At 41.9% G+C, this 16,026-nt stretch overlaps 2 protein-coding genes across 2 annotated transcripts; both read left to right on the top strand.

The window, feature by feature from the left end:
• Positions 1–9,537: 9,537 nt before the first annotated feature.
• Positions 9,538–10,434, top strand: LOC110923979. The gene has a single exon (XM_022168028.1). The coding sequence runs from the start codon at positions 9,538–9,540 to the stop codon at positions 10,432–10,434; it is 897 nt and encodes a 298-aa protein (XP_022023720.1).
• Positions 10,435–12,446: 2,012 nt separating this feature from the next.
• Positions 12,447–14,350, top strand: LOC110923980. The gene is made up of 2 exons (XM_022168029.1): positions 12,447–13,024; positions 13,072–14,350. The coding sequence occupies exons 1-2, from the start codon at positions 12,447–12,449 to the stop codon at positions 14,348–14,350; spliced, it is 1,857 nt and encodes a 618-aa protein (XP_022023721.1).
• The last annotated feature ends 1,676 nt before the right edge of the window (positions 14,351–16,026 follow it).

A 16,026-nucleotide genomic window follows, 5' to 3' on the forward strand; every position in this document is an offset into this window, starting at 1 on the left:
ATGCCTTTTCTTGATCGCTTCCCCAGACGAACTTCTCATTCTTGCGGGTCAATTTGGTCAATGGCGTTGCGATTTTGGAGAAATCCTGAATGAATCTCCGATAGTAACCTGCCAACCCCAAGAAACTTCTAATTTCGGATGGATTCTTTGGAGGGCTCCATTTTGACACCGCTTCCACCTTCGACGGATCCACCAATATTCCCTCGGCACTTATGACGTGCCCTAGGAATTGCACCTCTCGTAACCAGAAGGCGCATTTTGAGAATTTGGCATATAATCTTTCCCGCCTTAATACCTCCAATACTTCCCGTAGATGATTAGCGTGCTCCGCCTCGTTTTTTGAATAAACGAGGATGTCGTCTATAAAAACAATCACCGATCTATCGAGCATCGGCTTGCAAACCCGGTTCATGAGATCCATGAAGGCCGCGGGCGCATTCGTTAATCCGAAAGACATCACGAGAAATTCGAAATGTCCGTATCGTGTCCGGAATGCCGTTTTTGGTACATCACTTTCCTTTACCCTCAATTGGTGGTAACCCGATCTCAAATCGATTTTTGAAAACCAGCTAGCGCCTTGTAATTGATCGAATAAATCGTCAATTCTCGGAAGTGGGTATCGATTCTTTACCGTGAGTTTATTTAACTCCCGGTAATCAATACACATCCGCATGCTCCCGTCCTTCTTCTTTACAAATAGCACGGGAGCTCCCCAAGGAGACACGCTAGGCCGGATGAATCCCTTCTCTAGTAAATCTTGCAACTGAGACATTAACTCTTGCAGTTCTGAAGGTGCCAATCTATACGGTGCCTTAGCAACCGGTTTAGCACCCGGGGTCAGTTCAATCCCGAACTCTATTTCGCGCTCTGGTGGCATTCCCGGAAGATCTTCGGGAAAGACATCTTTAAATTCACGCACCACAGGTACGTCTTCAATTCTTGGCGTTTCTTTTTCGACGTCACGTACATAAGTTAGATATGCCTTACACCCGTGTAGTATAAACTTGCGGGCTTCTATCATCGAGCATATCATGGGATTACAAGCCTTCTCCCCATAGATGATGACACGCCTTCCGCTCGGAGACGTTAGGTGTATCTCCTTACGTAAGCATATCACCTTAGCATGGTAGCGGGATAGCCAATCCATTCCGACAACCACTTGAAATTCACCCATGGACATGGGTATTAAATCAATGGAGTATTCCTCGCCATCGATATTCAATTTGCATTCCCGACATACATCACAAACAAGAAAACTTTTGTTATTACCTACTTCTACTTCCATTGGCATAGGTAATTTCGTTAATGTAAACATGGGGTTTTGAATAAATCTATGTGAAACAAAAGACTTATTCGCACCTGTATCAAATAAAACACGTGCGGGGATCGAATTTACAGTAAATATACCTGTAACCACGTCGGGTTCCATTTTTGCTTCAGCAGCAGTGATTTGGAACGATCTTGCCTTAGCTTTTGGGGTCTCATCCCTAGAGTCGGCACTCTCTTTCTTTCCCACCAATTCCGGACATTCTGACTTTTTATGACCCGGTTGGTAACATTTATAGCACACCGTTACTTTGTCTGGGCAATTTGCAACCCCATGCCCTATCTTGCCACATGCCACGCAAGGTTTGTTCTTGAAGTAGCATTCACCTTTATGAGTGCGTCCACATGTTTTGCAACTCAGAGATCCTCCTTTTGCACTTCCTTTCTTCGAAGATTCAGCTACCTTCGGCTTCTTTGTGGGACTCGGGTTTTCATCCAAGGCCCTCCTCTCACCTCTTTCAACTTGCCTTTTTAGTTCAATCTCGCGTTCCCGCGCCGCATTGATTATATCGGTGAGGCTTTCATAATGTGAGGGAGTCATGAACTCCCTATATTCGGCCCTAAGCATGGTGTGATAATAATAAATTTTCTGTTCTTCAGTTTTGACCAAGTCATCACAAAACTTGAGCTTATCCATGAACATCCCCGTAATCTTATCAACGGTTTCACCCTTTTGCCTCAACTGCATGAATTCTTCTTTTATCTTATTTATCACTGCCTTAGGGCTATGATGTTTGAGGAATGGTACTTTGAAAGCTTCCCAAGTCATCGCCCTTATTGTTTCAACACCCCTTTCGTTTCTGAGGTTGTCCCACCAATCCTTGGCTTGGCCTCTAAGTTGGCCAGTTCCATACGCCACGAAGTCACTTTCATCACAATGCGTGCGTTCGAAAACACCTTCAATATCGCTTATCCACCTTTGACAAGCAATTGGGTCTACCTCTCCATTGAAAACCGAGGGCTTGCACGCCATAAACTTGTTGTAAGAACAACCTTTCTTTTCCTTAGCCTTGCCCCTATCACTGGTAAGGTCTTCTCTTAATTCACCAATTCTTTCCTCCATAGTCGAAAGTAAGGTGTTTTGCATTCTTTCCACAAATCTTGGTAGGCTAACTTCGATGGCCCTTCCAACTTCCTCGGCAATCTTCTCTCTCAACTCGTCGGTAGTGAGGGATAGAACATTGTCACTAGCACCTCCCGACATCTTCTTACTGAAATGTTAAAATGATTCGATAAATAATCTTGTTCAATCGCTCTCATGCCTTTACATGAGACTTCGTACTCATTATTCGGCCAAGTATGTAACTTTGCCTTATCATTTATACTAAGTGTACTTCCCGGGTTCGAGTATATCACTATACTCCTCCCATACACAACAAATCATTACCCTTTTTAATCTTTTTTAAATTTAATTTGCTTTAAATGAATTCTTACCGGATGTTGATCAAGCTTTGAACCGAACACAATTCTCTTTAACCTTAGCTCTGAATACCAACTTGTAACACTCTAAATAAATTGCCCAATATTTAAACCGACTAGATAAGAAAGATCATAGTCATTTAAAACATTTAGTACATAAGTGTTTGAAAACTACCACTAAACTTAAAGGACACATAAGTAATTCTTTCATTACAAAAGTTTTCACAAATGAACTCCTAAAACAAAAGTGAAGATCATCTTCTTGAGAGTGTTCGGTTCATAAGTCTTGAGTTGATCATCATCCGCTTGATTGACTTACTTGAAAGCTGGAAATTTAACAAAATATCAAGGTTAGAATCCCTCAAATTTCATATAATTAAGTGTACGTTTAAATCGGATTCAAAATATGAAATTATACAAAACTTGACATTCTTAGCTGCACTCCACCGTAAATTACGGTGGTCACCGTAATTTACGGTGAGAGCTGGACGTTTATGGTTCTACCGTAAATCAGTAGAGAACCACCGTAAGGGTTTACTCTCCACCGTAAATTACGGTGGTGCCGTAATTTACGGTGGTCTCTGCATATCCTTCCTGTTTGCTGTTTTGACCCGTTTATACCAATTCCTGCACTTTAAGGACATCAAAGCACAGCACGGGGTATTCCTTTACAGCAATTATGATCCGTTTAGGATCCTTTGCTTAAGCCCACACGCTCCCATTACCGGTTTGCGTGACAAATAATATTCTTTCCATTACCCGACACACGGGTTTATGGACTACGGATGAGGTACTTCCGTTACCCGGTTTGTACCCACCACTATCATCTCATTATGGTTTGCCCTTATGAGGTCCCTCATTTCAAGCAACCAAACCATCACGACTCTCTATTGTTCATAACTAGTAAACCATTAAAATGAAAACTAGATCATCAACATTATAGTAGCGTTAACCATGTACCTTAGAGCTTTCCCTTTTGGCGAGCGTCCGCACCGGCTTGACTTCCCGACGCCTCGCTCGTGTTGCCTAAAACATACAAGCCAATTTATCATTAGAACCATTCGGCTCATGATTAAGCTTGTTACTTAACCAACACCACATTTGTGTCGATCAATGTCTTTTAGGCATTTTATCAAGCATCTTGTGTGCATAATTTCTTACAATTTGTGACTAAGTTTAACATTCATGATTTAGCCATAACAAACATCAATTTAAGCAATTTCGCTAAATTTTTACATCAATAATTTCTGAATCTTGTTCATAAAGCTTGAATTACTCTAGGATACATCAAAATCCTAATGTCTCATACTTTTCTACAAAAACCCACATATCACCTCTAATGGTGATCATGAACTTTACAAGAATTAAACCAAATTTCAACAAGAAATCTACTAGGGTTCATTCTTATACACTATTTCAATTAAAACAAACATCATGCATGATCAGATTTGAACCTCATGATTTTATCTAAAATCTAAGGTAGAACCAAATCATGAAATTTTGCATACCTTACGATCCCTTAGTCAAGGTGATCACAAATCTATATTCAGATTTCAATTCGGACTCGATTTGCACCTTCAATTGATGGATTTTATGAACATTAGCGTTTGAGGAGAAATCCCCTTTGTTCCTGCGTTCTGATCGATTAAACACACACTTAGGTGTGTGTTTAGTGTGTTATTTTTACTAATAATAATTTAAGTTCCTGAATTGACAATTTTGGCCCCTCAATTATACATGGGCTATAGAACAAGGGTTTTTTTTTTTATTAAACTTTGTCATATTATGTTAAGATTTCTACTAACTAGGTTATCTTTCCTAGTCTTTTATCTTAACTTACTACTAGTATTTAGTTTAAAAATGTAACATTAATATTTTCGGGGTGTTACAGAAAATCCAAGTAGTTGAAATCTACCAGTTGTACAAGAAAACGTCTCTTCCTGAACTTTCACGCTATGATGCACTTAAATATATAGGTGATGCTATTGGTTGGTTTATTCAGTGGCCACTTTCTTTGGTAAAGGTATTGTTGTATACAAATTATATAATAGTTTGTTTCTACTCTTAGTGAGACTTTTCTAATATGTTTGTTAAATTGTAGCTTTCAAGCACTGAAGCAACTTCTCAGAATCCAGCATTGACGCAACCAGCTCAGGACAACACATGTTATCGGCCTGAGGTTAGGATCCTTGTTTGGTGTTGGGTCGGGTTTCTCGGGTCCGGGTAGTAGATAATTTATAATAATTATGGTTTATATTATAACAATTTTAATGGCTCTTATAGTTGGAGGTTCCTATTGAACAAGACCAAAGTCATGAATGTTATCAAATTGATGCGACTATGATTGAAAGTTTTGGTGATGAGGTAATCATGTACTAATAATCTGTTTTATAACTCTCTCTCTTTCTCTTAATATGTATCTATGTGTGTGTGTGTGTGTATATATATAAAAGAATCAATGTAGTAATAATTTGTTTCTTAACTTATGTAGTTTCTATTTGGTGCACATGATGTTTCCACTCAACATGATGTTGACGGATCAGAAGAAGAAGAGGAACTGGATGAGATGGTATTCAAAAACTGAAATATCATACATATATATGTATTGGTTTTTTCTGAAAAATTGTTTTTCAAATAATGTAGTTTTCCCAGCATGAGGTTCTTGTTGAACAACCTCAAGCTCCTACATTGTCAAAGGTTGAACAAGACATAAAAACCGCCCTGTGGAATATCAAGAATTCTCGCCCTTAAAGTATGATTTCATTGGCTGCACGATTAACAAAACACTATGACGGCGATATGAGCATTGAGATTAATTGGCCTCATGGGATGTACCCAGAAACCGAGTTCAGTCCTCGAGTTGAGTACGTTGCATATGAGGGTATGTTGCAATTTCTAGCGAACGGGTTGCTTGATGCCAACTTTATACATTGGTGTCAAATGTAAGTTACTATTATTATTATTATTATTATTATTATTATTATTATTATTATCTTGCAACTTAATAATATTTACTTTATTGATATTAGGTTTTTGTTCGGCCATCGTCTAAAAAATCCTACTCAAGTTGCCTACTTCAATACTCAACGAATTACCGGGAAAGAGTGTGAGGAGAATTTGCCTAGTGTTAAGGAACACTTGGTTGAGGTTTACAAACTTCATGAGGGAAAAAATATTTTCTTGCTCCGTTTTTCTATAGGTAATATATAATTCTATTTTAATGTATAATAATTAATTTTCCTATTTTATTACGGGTTTTTTACAATGACCATATCTTTGTTTTTTGAAGTCGTCATTGGGTGTTGTTTATCGTTTCCCCTTCGGAACGTAAAGGTTGGATTTTGGATTCGACTTATTTGAGGGGCAAGAAGAATAAAAGTCATTATTCTCTAACAAATGCAATAGAAACTTCATTTGGAGGCCGTTTTACTTGGAAGATGGTTAAAGTATGTTATTCATAATTCATTTTATAAAATTAACTGTTATTTTATTAATTGATTTTTCTTTTAATTTAATGTAGTGTAAGCAGCAAGAAGGATCATGGGAGTGTGGATTCCTAGTAGTTAGAAACATGTTCGAATTTGTTATTTCAAGGCAATTCGGTTTTCCAAACAATGTAAGTTTTCTATTTTTTGCGTTCTTTGACTTAAGCATGTTGTTCATGTTAATTAGGTTTACAATTGTATTATTTGACTTAGAGTAGAAACAACATCATCAGATGTCATTGTGCTTAAAGGAAAAGAAATGGTATTTAAAGGGGGATTCTTTGTATGTGGAATTTTCTTTTTGTTATGCAAAATAGACATGCCCTTGTGATTCAAAATCGTGATCTTCCCGTCACTAAATGACGGAATTTAAATTACACGTTTAATAGATTTATGTTAGCTTAAAGGAGAAATAACAGTGTGAGAGATTTGGGTTTAAAATGTGAATTTAAATCCTTTTATATTCTTCCGGTTACGCGGGTTTGGTTGTTAGCCGATTTAGGTTTGATATATATTGACTTTGTTACTCTATATATATATGTATGTATCTCACTTATTTTGTATTTGTCTTTTTAGATGTGGAACGACACAACAGATATAACTGGAGTGGAAATTGACAAGTTGGTTGAAAACATCATGTGTCGGTTTTTTGCGGCTGTGTTTAATGATAAAAGCAAGAACTAGAGACTACCTTAGCATTGTAGTTTGAACAATTTTTGTAAACTATGAGACTCATCAAACATGTTTATGTGTTGGTGTTTGGCTGCATTTTTTGTAAACTGAGTATGAGACTCATGTTGGTATTTGGCTGCATTTATATAAATTTTTTAGTTATATTTGGGATTCTTTATTTTTAATTTATTTTGTTCAGATTAATTATTTTGAATTGTGCTTTGTTTGAGGTAATGTTGGTATAATAAAATTATTTTGGTCAGTCTAGGCAATTTTGGCTTAGTTTGGGCGATAGCTATTTTCAGCGGTTTATATTGATTTTGGGCGGTTTTAGGGAGCGCCCAGAATACATTATATTGAGTTTGGGCGGTTTCTAGGAGAGCCCAAAATACATGTTACCTTTTTTCAACCATCCCTTTCTGGGCGTTTCTAAAACCCACCAAAATGTTGTTTACACCGCCCAAAATCTGATTTTGTACTAGTGTGTGTTTTAGACATTTAAAACCTAATCACTAATCGTGTTGATTGTGATGAATTTTAATACTTTTAATAATTGTTCAACATGATTAGTGGCTTGATCCTGGTCAGTCGCACGTCTCACGGTAAAACCCCGCATGTGGATTTTGAGAGTGTGACAGCATGAGTTGGTTGTCGGAAAGGTTTACAAAGGTATCGAATGTGATTGTTGAAGAAATGGCAGTTATGCTCTACAAATTGAAGAGCGTGTCGAGCTTTTAACAGAAATGTTAACAAGTACTCTCGGTTCTCTTACTCAATAACTTGATGAGTATGCAAAGAAAGAACCACATCATTTTATGAATCTTCTTATGGACTGAATTGGAAGTTTACCGCAAGTGGCAACACATTGATCTTCTCAAGAAGGCTCTTGAAAGAAGAGCATCAAAGGAAATTCTTGGCTGGTTTATAGCTCTCATTGTAGTGCTTACTTTTGAGAGCAACAAAAGGCTACAAATAGCGCGTGACTTAGAATCTGAGTTTATACTTGCATCTTCCATGAAAAATATCAACCAAAGTATATTGTTGTACTACATTGAAAATGGGTTGACCCATGAACAACGTTTTTAAAGAGGTATGGTCTCAATCCTTTGCTTACATGACAAGGACCACACCACTTTTCCATCCAACATGGCGCCTACATCAGCAAGTGCATCCAGAAGCTTCCGGAAGACGTCAAGGTGGCACCAAAAGATGCTCCTCCCGACAGGAAGGACAACACGTGTCACCAGTCACCAAGCGCCATGTGGACCTGCAGCAGATCTAAGGAGCAGACCGACAGCAACAGTACGACGTCTCCAGCATGGGCGAATATGGGCACGCCACGTGTACCACCACCCTAACCACAGCAAGGGAGACCAAGAGGATATATCCCCTTGGTCGGACAGCTGGCGCCCTATAGCAGCTGGCAAGGTTGCTCCTCCCTCTTTCACCCTCCGGCTATAAATAGGACCCTTCACCACTCAGGTTAACCCTATTCTCCTCTCCACACACTCACACTCAACACACACTGTTTTATTCCTCAGAGCAGTACTTATTCTCACGTCGGAGCCTGGTTAAGAGGGAAACCCCATATTCCCCTCTTAACGAGCTAACGGTGTTGCTGTTTTGCAAGACCATAGCCATTCGACGAGTAGAGAAGGAGATTGAACCCACAGAAGAAACAATCCAGCTAGTTAACCTTGGTGTTAACCAGGGTTTCATCATTGGCGCCCACCGCATTTTTTGCAAACCACCCTCAAATGGACGGAGAAATCTCTGAAATGGTTGAACCAAGCCCTTCTCCTCAAATGGACAGAGAAATCTCTTCCTTTGGACTCATTTCGGACACCGCGCACGTCCAGAGAGTCCAAGGGAACAAGACCATCCAAGAAGGGCAAACGAACAACGAGTTCCCTGACATCTTTGGAAGCGCATCCAGAGTCGTTAGCCAAACCACAAACGGAGCCACTTTCCAACCCCCACCCAGAATCATCAATCAAACCACAAATGGAGCCACTTTCCAACCACCACCCAGGGTAGTTAATCAGACACCTCCAGAAGTTCCCACTCCAAACCATGGGGCTGGCCCATCAGCCCCATCGGTCCAAACACAGTTGAACTTTTCAGCACTTTTAGGGCTACCCGAAGGAAAAACTCTGGCTTCCTGGTATGCTGAACAAACGGCTTCGTTGAACCTTGTCTATGCGCAACTCAGCGCGCAACAAGCTCTGCTCCAAGCACAAGCTAACCAATCTGTCTTTGTTACTCCACCGCAAATGTCTCTGAGCACCCACACAACCCAGCAGGCCAATGCGTGGAACTTGCGTCCTGAAAAAGGACCTATGCCAAACATCAGAAAGCCAAGCGCGCATGACACACGCGATACTTATGGTGAAACAGAAAGCAATTATGTGCAATACTCCCATCCACAAAGAAAGCCGATACAAAGTCGTCTAGGCACGCGCAACATGAACGACGAATGGATAGCTATAATGAGGAGGATGACCTGACGTACAAAGGAGAAAGCACGGTATTAAGCAGATTACCACCAGAACACGAGTCGTACAAACCCCACAAGTGCGCGGGGTACAATCCAAAAGCAGAACACAACTACTCTTTGAGCTATCGCCCAGACGGCATGGCTGAAAACTCCAAGTTCATCAAAGAGATCGCAACAGCCGATATTGACAAGACAAAACTGCCACACAACGTGGGCAAATACAATGGCTTAACAGATCCTGATGACCACCTCCAAGTTTTCAATGGCGTAGGAGTAACAGGAGGCTGGAACTTACCAACTTGGTGTCATCTTTTTGCACAAACATTTCTTGGTGCGGCGCGCGTCTGGTTTGATAGCTTACCAGCAGGGAGGATCAAGTCATGGATCGATTTTCGGGACAAGTTCCTCGCGCACTTCTCTCAACAACGCAGGCACACTAGAGATCCCGCTGACTGTTTGAATATATGGAGGAAAGATCACGAAAGCGTGGAAGATTTCATCACCAGATATAACAAAGAATGCCTAGAAATCGGATACGTAGGCGAAAAGATTATGCGCGCACACTTTATGAGGGCAGTAAAGTGCGATGACTTGATCAAGCGATTGAAAGGAAGAGACGGAGGCCCCAAAGATTGGGAAGCCTTCATTGAAGCAGCAAAAACAATCGCGCGCACCGACAAACAATTGACCGGTGATGACAACTGTCAATATGGTTACAGTCATAACGATCGGCGCAATAAGAAAGGCAAAGGCCAATCATGGAAAACATCTGGTTACAGGGAAAGAAGCCCAGTAAGAGAAGACACGCGCAATACAGTTAACCAAATCACCCATCGCAAAGAGGTAAAAAGAGAAAATAGAGAAAAACAGTGGACGCCCCTAACAAAGACACCTTCTAAGGTCCTGTCAACTGAGAACCACCAGTTCAAACCACCTCTACAAATGCGCAACAAAAGAGGCCAAGACCCAAATCTTTTCTGTGAATTCCACAAAGACACCGGTCACTTAACCGACGACTGCTTTAGTCTAAACTAGGAGATAGAAAGAGCCCTAAGGGATGGAAGGCTCACACACCTGGTGAAAGGCGGGAAGCGCGATAACCGTCAAATCCATAGAAGAGAAGAAGGGCCAGACAACAAAAAACTTCGAAAGTTAGAAACCCACATGGTCCAAGGGGGTCCACGAAGGCAACAGAAGAATTATAACAAGCGCACACAAGACGACTCATGGCGCGAAAGACACGTTGTTTTCCCCCTAGTAAGAGGAGGTCCAAGAGAGAGAAGGCCAATAGTCATATCCGGCATAGTCGGTCACTACCAAACCGATTACATTTTCATTGATCGAGGGAGCACCATAGATATCATATACGAACAATGCTTCAATCAATTTGACCAAGAGGACAAAGCGCGCTTGGAGCCAGTAGATTACCTGCTAACTGGTTTCTGTAACGAAGCCGTTTTTCCTCTCGGCCAGATATCATTCCCGGTGCTGCTTTCAGATGGGAGAAATTCAAGAACAGGAGAAGTTACGTTCATGGTACTGCCTGCACATTCAAGACATGATATCCTTCTGGGAAGAGAATCCCAAGGAGATTTTAGTATGATTTGCTCTGGACCACATTCAGGAGTTGGATTCCCAACAGAAACAGGGGTAGCAATAAATTACGCGAGCAAAGAAGTCTTGGCAACATATGAAATCAGGCCAGCAAAAGCAAGCAAAAGCGCACCGCGCGCAGAAGCCGAGAAATGGGTGCTGAACAACAAATATCCAGAACAAACGGTCACCTTGGGCCCTGCTAGGGTTGTAAACGAGCCGAGTCGAGTCGAGCTAGACCCAGCTCGAGCTCGGCTCGAACTCGATTCGAGCTGGCTCGGCTCGAGCTCGAATTTCAAATCGAGCTGAGATTTGAGGCTCGAGCTCGACTCGATTAGAATTCGAGCTAGCTTGGCTCGGCTCGATCTAGCTCGAACTAACAAAAAACCGCAAAATTTACTACTTAAAAAACCCTTAAAAATGAATTTCTTCATAGACTAACAGCCATAATTGCCATTTAATTTAACCATATGGCTAAATATACAAGTATAAATAGTTAATTCATTTTGTACATTGTCTTTACCTTCTTTTATAGGGGAAATACTCCATTAGTTTTGGTTTTCTAAGCGATGTGGGACAAAAAAATGAAGGATGTAAACCTTATCGAGCCAGCTCACGAGCTCACGAGCCGAGCCAGACCAAGCTCGAGCTCGGCTCGTTTACAAACCGAGCCGAGCTGAGCTGGCTCGTTAACAACCAAGCCAATTTCGATCCGAGCTTTCATCGAGCTTTTTTCGAGCGAGTTTCGAGTGAGCTGCGAGTCACAAGTTTTTTGAACACCCCTAGGACCTGCAATGTCTGATCTCATGCGCGCGGCTTTAAAAAAGTTGTTGTTTGAAAACATGGATGTGTTCGCCTGGACACCAGCTGACATGGTGGGTGTTCCATGGCACATAGCAGAACATAGATTAAACGTCTCAGAGAGTGCAAAACTTGTGGTACATGCCAAACGCCACCTGGGAGACATTAAGCACGACGCTATGCAAGAGCAAGTCACGGAACTGTTGAACGCTGGTATCATCAGAGAAGTCCGATATCAAACGTGGGTGGCGAGTCCTGTAATGGTCCAAAAATGAAACGACAGTTGGAGAATGTGTGTGGATTACAAGGATCTAAACAAAGCATGCCCGCGCGACTGCTATGCTTACCAGATATTGATGAGAAGATCGATTCGTTGGCAACATTCAGATGGAAATGTTTCCTTGACTGTTACAAGGGGTACCATCAGGTCCAGGTGGCCATCCAAGATGAAGACAAGACTGCATTTCGCACACCAACAGGGCTATACTGTTACACCAAAATGCCTTTTGGTTTAAAGAATGCAGGCGCAACCTATCAAAGATTGATGAATGAAACTTTCAGTGACGCTATCGGCAAGTACATCGAAGTGTACATTGATGATCTGGTCATCATGAACAAAGAAGAAAGTAAATCCAGCGAAATGTTCTTTCGGCATGAAAGAAGGAAAGTTCCTGGGTTTCATCGTAACAAAAGATGGGTTCAAAGTCAATCCTGATAAGGTGCAAGCGATCGAGCAGATGCCTTCACCGTCGACAATCAAGGAAATGCAGAAATTGGCTGGACGGCTAGCAGTACTCAACCGTTTCTTGGACAACCACGTAGCAAAGTCATTTCCATTTATCAAAACACTCCGCAATTGCAAGAAGAAAAGTCAATTTCAGTGGACCCCGGAAGCCGAGAGCGCATTCCGAGAAATGAAGGATTGCCTCATAAGATTACCAACACTAACAGCGCCAGTGAAAGGAGAACCCCTAGTAATGTATCTGTCAACGTCTGATAAAGCAGTTGGAGCAGTTCTGCTCGTAGACTGCCAAGGCATTCAGACACCAGTTTATTATGTGTCTCGCACTCTGAACGATCCAGAAACAAGGTATGCTATAATGGAAAAACTGGTGCTAGCACTAATTCATGCACCAAGGCAGTTGCGCAGGTACTTCGCCAATCACGTCATTCATGTACTAACAAATTACAACATCGGCAACATCCTTGCAAGGCCCGAGATATCCGGAAGGTTAGCAAAGTAGGCTATAGAGCTGGGAGGCCATAATGTGGTTTCAGACCAAGGCCAGCAACTAAAGGCCAGGTGTTGGCCGATTTCATGACAGAAGTACCTGACGACAAAGACAAGGAGTGCAAGACAATGGAGAGAGCTGAAAGGCAACATTCGGAAGAGCCATGGCTACTGTATACAGACGGCGCTTCCAATGAAGATGGCGCAGGCGCAGGACTTCGGCTAGTAAGTCCAGAAAAACATGAATTCACGTATGTCATCAGGCTAGACTTCAAAAGCATGAATAATGAAGCCGAATACGAAGCCTTTCTTGTTGGTCTGAGGTTGGCAATCAAAATGGGAGTCAAACATATTGAGGCACATGTGGACTCCATGTTAGTAGCCGGGCAGATCAACGGTCAGTACGATGCCAAAGGAGACGTAATGGCGCTCTACTTAGACCAGGCAAAAACATTGCTGCAAGTCTTCCATTCCTACAAGGTACATCATATCAACCGGAGCGAGAATAAACCAGCAGATGCATTAAGTAAACTCCCATCCACCAGTTTCCAGCACCTGGCCAAGGATGTGCGCATTGAAGTTCTGAGCAATCCATCGGTACCGTTAAGGCAAGTAAGCGTCATTCGATTTGGAACAACGTCCTGGATGACTCCGATAATTATGTATCTTCAGTCTGGAGTACTAACGGAAAACAAAGCCGAAGCAATGAAAGTGCAATACAAATCCGAACACTACCAGATGGTCGACGGAATTTTGTATTGGAAATCCTACTTAGGATCGTTATTAAGATGCGTTGACCCAGAAGATGCAAACTACCTGATCCGAGAAGTACACGAGAGCATCTGTGGCATTCACGCTGGTCCAAGAATGGTAGTAGCAAAAGTGATGAACGCCGGATACTACTGGCCTGGAATGCATCTAGACGCAGTGAAAGTTCTGAGGAAATGCAGCGGCTGCCAGAGACATGCCCCGAAAACGATGCGCCCCAAAAATGAACTAGTCCCAGTAACAACGGCGTGGCCGTTTCAACAATGGGGGATAGATATGGTTGGCCCTTTTCCAGAAGCCCCGGGCGCAGTGAAATTCATAATCGTCGCAGTAGACTATTTCACAAAATGGGTGGAAGCAAAGGCACTCGCATCAACCACATCTACCGTAGTTAGAAGGTTCATCTGGGAGCAGATCATCTGCTGGTTCGGGCTGCCACTAAGAATCGTCACCGACAACGGGACAAATTTTGCTGCCGACGATCTCCAACGCTGGTTCAACGAGTTGCACATAGAGCATACCTTTTCCTCAGTTGCGCACCCGCAAGGAAACGGTTAAGTTGAAGCAGTTAACAAGAGCATAGTGGACGGTATCAAGGCTCGGCTGGGAACACAACGAAGAGGTTGGGTTGATGAACTACCAAGCATACTGTGGGCCCATAGGACGATGCCAAAGACGAGTAACGGAGAAACACCGTTCAGTTTAGTCTGTGGGTCCGAAGCTGTGATACCGGCAGAGATCGGCCTGCCATCCCCAAGAATGCTCTCCATGAACATGATTAACAACGAAGAAGAAAGAAGGTTGGACCTAGACCTTCTAGAAGAGAGAAGGGAAATGGCAGCGATCAACGAGGTAAAATACAAGACCAAGTTGGAAAAGTATTACAATAGCAAGGTCTGCATTTGCACGTTTAACCCTGGTGATTACGTCCTAAGGGACAATAAGGCGTCTAACGCCGAAAAACCGGGAAAATTAGCTCCCAAGTGGGAAGGGCCTTATGTTGTAGATGAAGTTCCGGGAAAGGGAGCTTACAAGCTACGAACGTTGGAAAACAAAGAAGTTCCAAGAACCTGGAATGCTCAACAGTTAAGGAGATGCTACATGTAAACGGTCGAAGTTTTTCTTTTACATACTTGTAACGGCCACGCGCCAACACATTTAACAATAGTACAAGAAGTGTTTTGCTATCCTATAAATTTTTGTCACAACTGCATATATTACTTTGGGTATACACGAAAACATCAATGGCTCAACATTAGGAAACGTTGTAGACCTCCAAGGCTTGTCACAACCAAGTGCACAGCCGGGTCAAGAACACAACCAAAGCCTAAAAAAACGCTAAATAAATACTTCGTGCCCTCATAAACACGAAAGCATCGATAACATGGTGAACAAACATTGTAAAACCCTCAAAGTTGAACACAGCTGGGTCAACACAATAACATGTAACTCGATCACTTCGTACACACGAATCAACATACGCACAAATGACAGAACAAACGTTGTAACTAACACAGCATAACCTGTCAGCGCCATCATTCATTCGTGATACCTAATCAAAGTAATTGCACATGCACATATTGTAACGATAGCAAAATTCACAGCAAACAAAGAAGCAAAGCTAAATATTAACATAAAAGCAGTCAAATGTCACAAAATGTTAATAGACGACAACTATAGGAAAATTGTTCACGAAGCATAAAGTTAAATTGTTCACGAAATTGACAACTGGTTACAAGGCTATAAAAGCCCATACACGGCGCGCAAGCCGGAAACCTTCAATCCTGGTGACTAGGACCCGCACCACCTTCAGCCTCTAAGTCACCAAGAGCCTTCTTCAGGACTTCAATAGCGTTAGCCCTCCGGGATAACTTGTCGACAACCTTCACGATGCCAAACTCGAGAAACTCGTAGTCACGACGCTTCGCAGCATACGTAGCAGCACAATCTTCTTTATACAGCTCAAAATGATAATCCTTCTGATTATTGGCAGCCGTAGCCCTACCTTCGCTGTAACCATCTTTCCGCCCGTTATTATATGCCGCTTGACCCAACTCAAACATATAGTTGGCAAGCTCATTGGATTTTACGATACGTTCAGAAATCTGCGAGAACAAATAAAAACGTGAGAAGGATAATAAACATCAATACAAAGGAAACATGCAAAGAAAGTTACCCAAGGCACCACGTGCGCAAGTAGCCACTTGCAATCGGCAGAGACCTCCTCAGCAAAG

This window comes from Helianthus annuus, chromosome 17, assembly GCF_002127325.2.
Source record: "Helianthus annuus cultivar XRQ/B chromosome 17, HanXRQr2.0-SUNRISE, whole genome shotgun sequence".
Classification (NCBI taxonomy): Eukaryota; Viridiplantae; Streptophyta; class Magnoliopsida; order Asterales; family Asteraceae; genus Helianthus; species Helianthus annuus.

Bases quoted from the DNA above. Each gene is read 5' to 3' on its own strand.
- LOC110923980 (XM_022168029.1), top strand. From the start codon at position 12,447: ATGAAAGAAGGAAAGTTCCTGGGTTTCATCGTAACAAAAGATGGGTTC. The intron at 13,025-13,071 runs GTTAGCAAAGTA...ATGTGGTTTCAG, and splicing joins AGGCCCGAGATATCCGGAAG to ACCAAGGCCAGCAACTAAAG.
- LOC110923979 (XM_022168028.1), top strand. From the start codon at position 9,538: ATGGCTGAAAACTCCAAGTTCATCAAAGAGATCGCAACAGCCGATATT.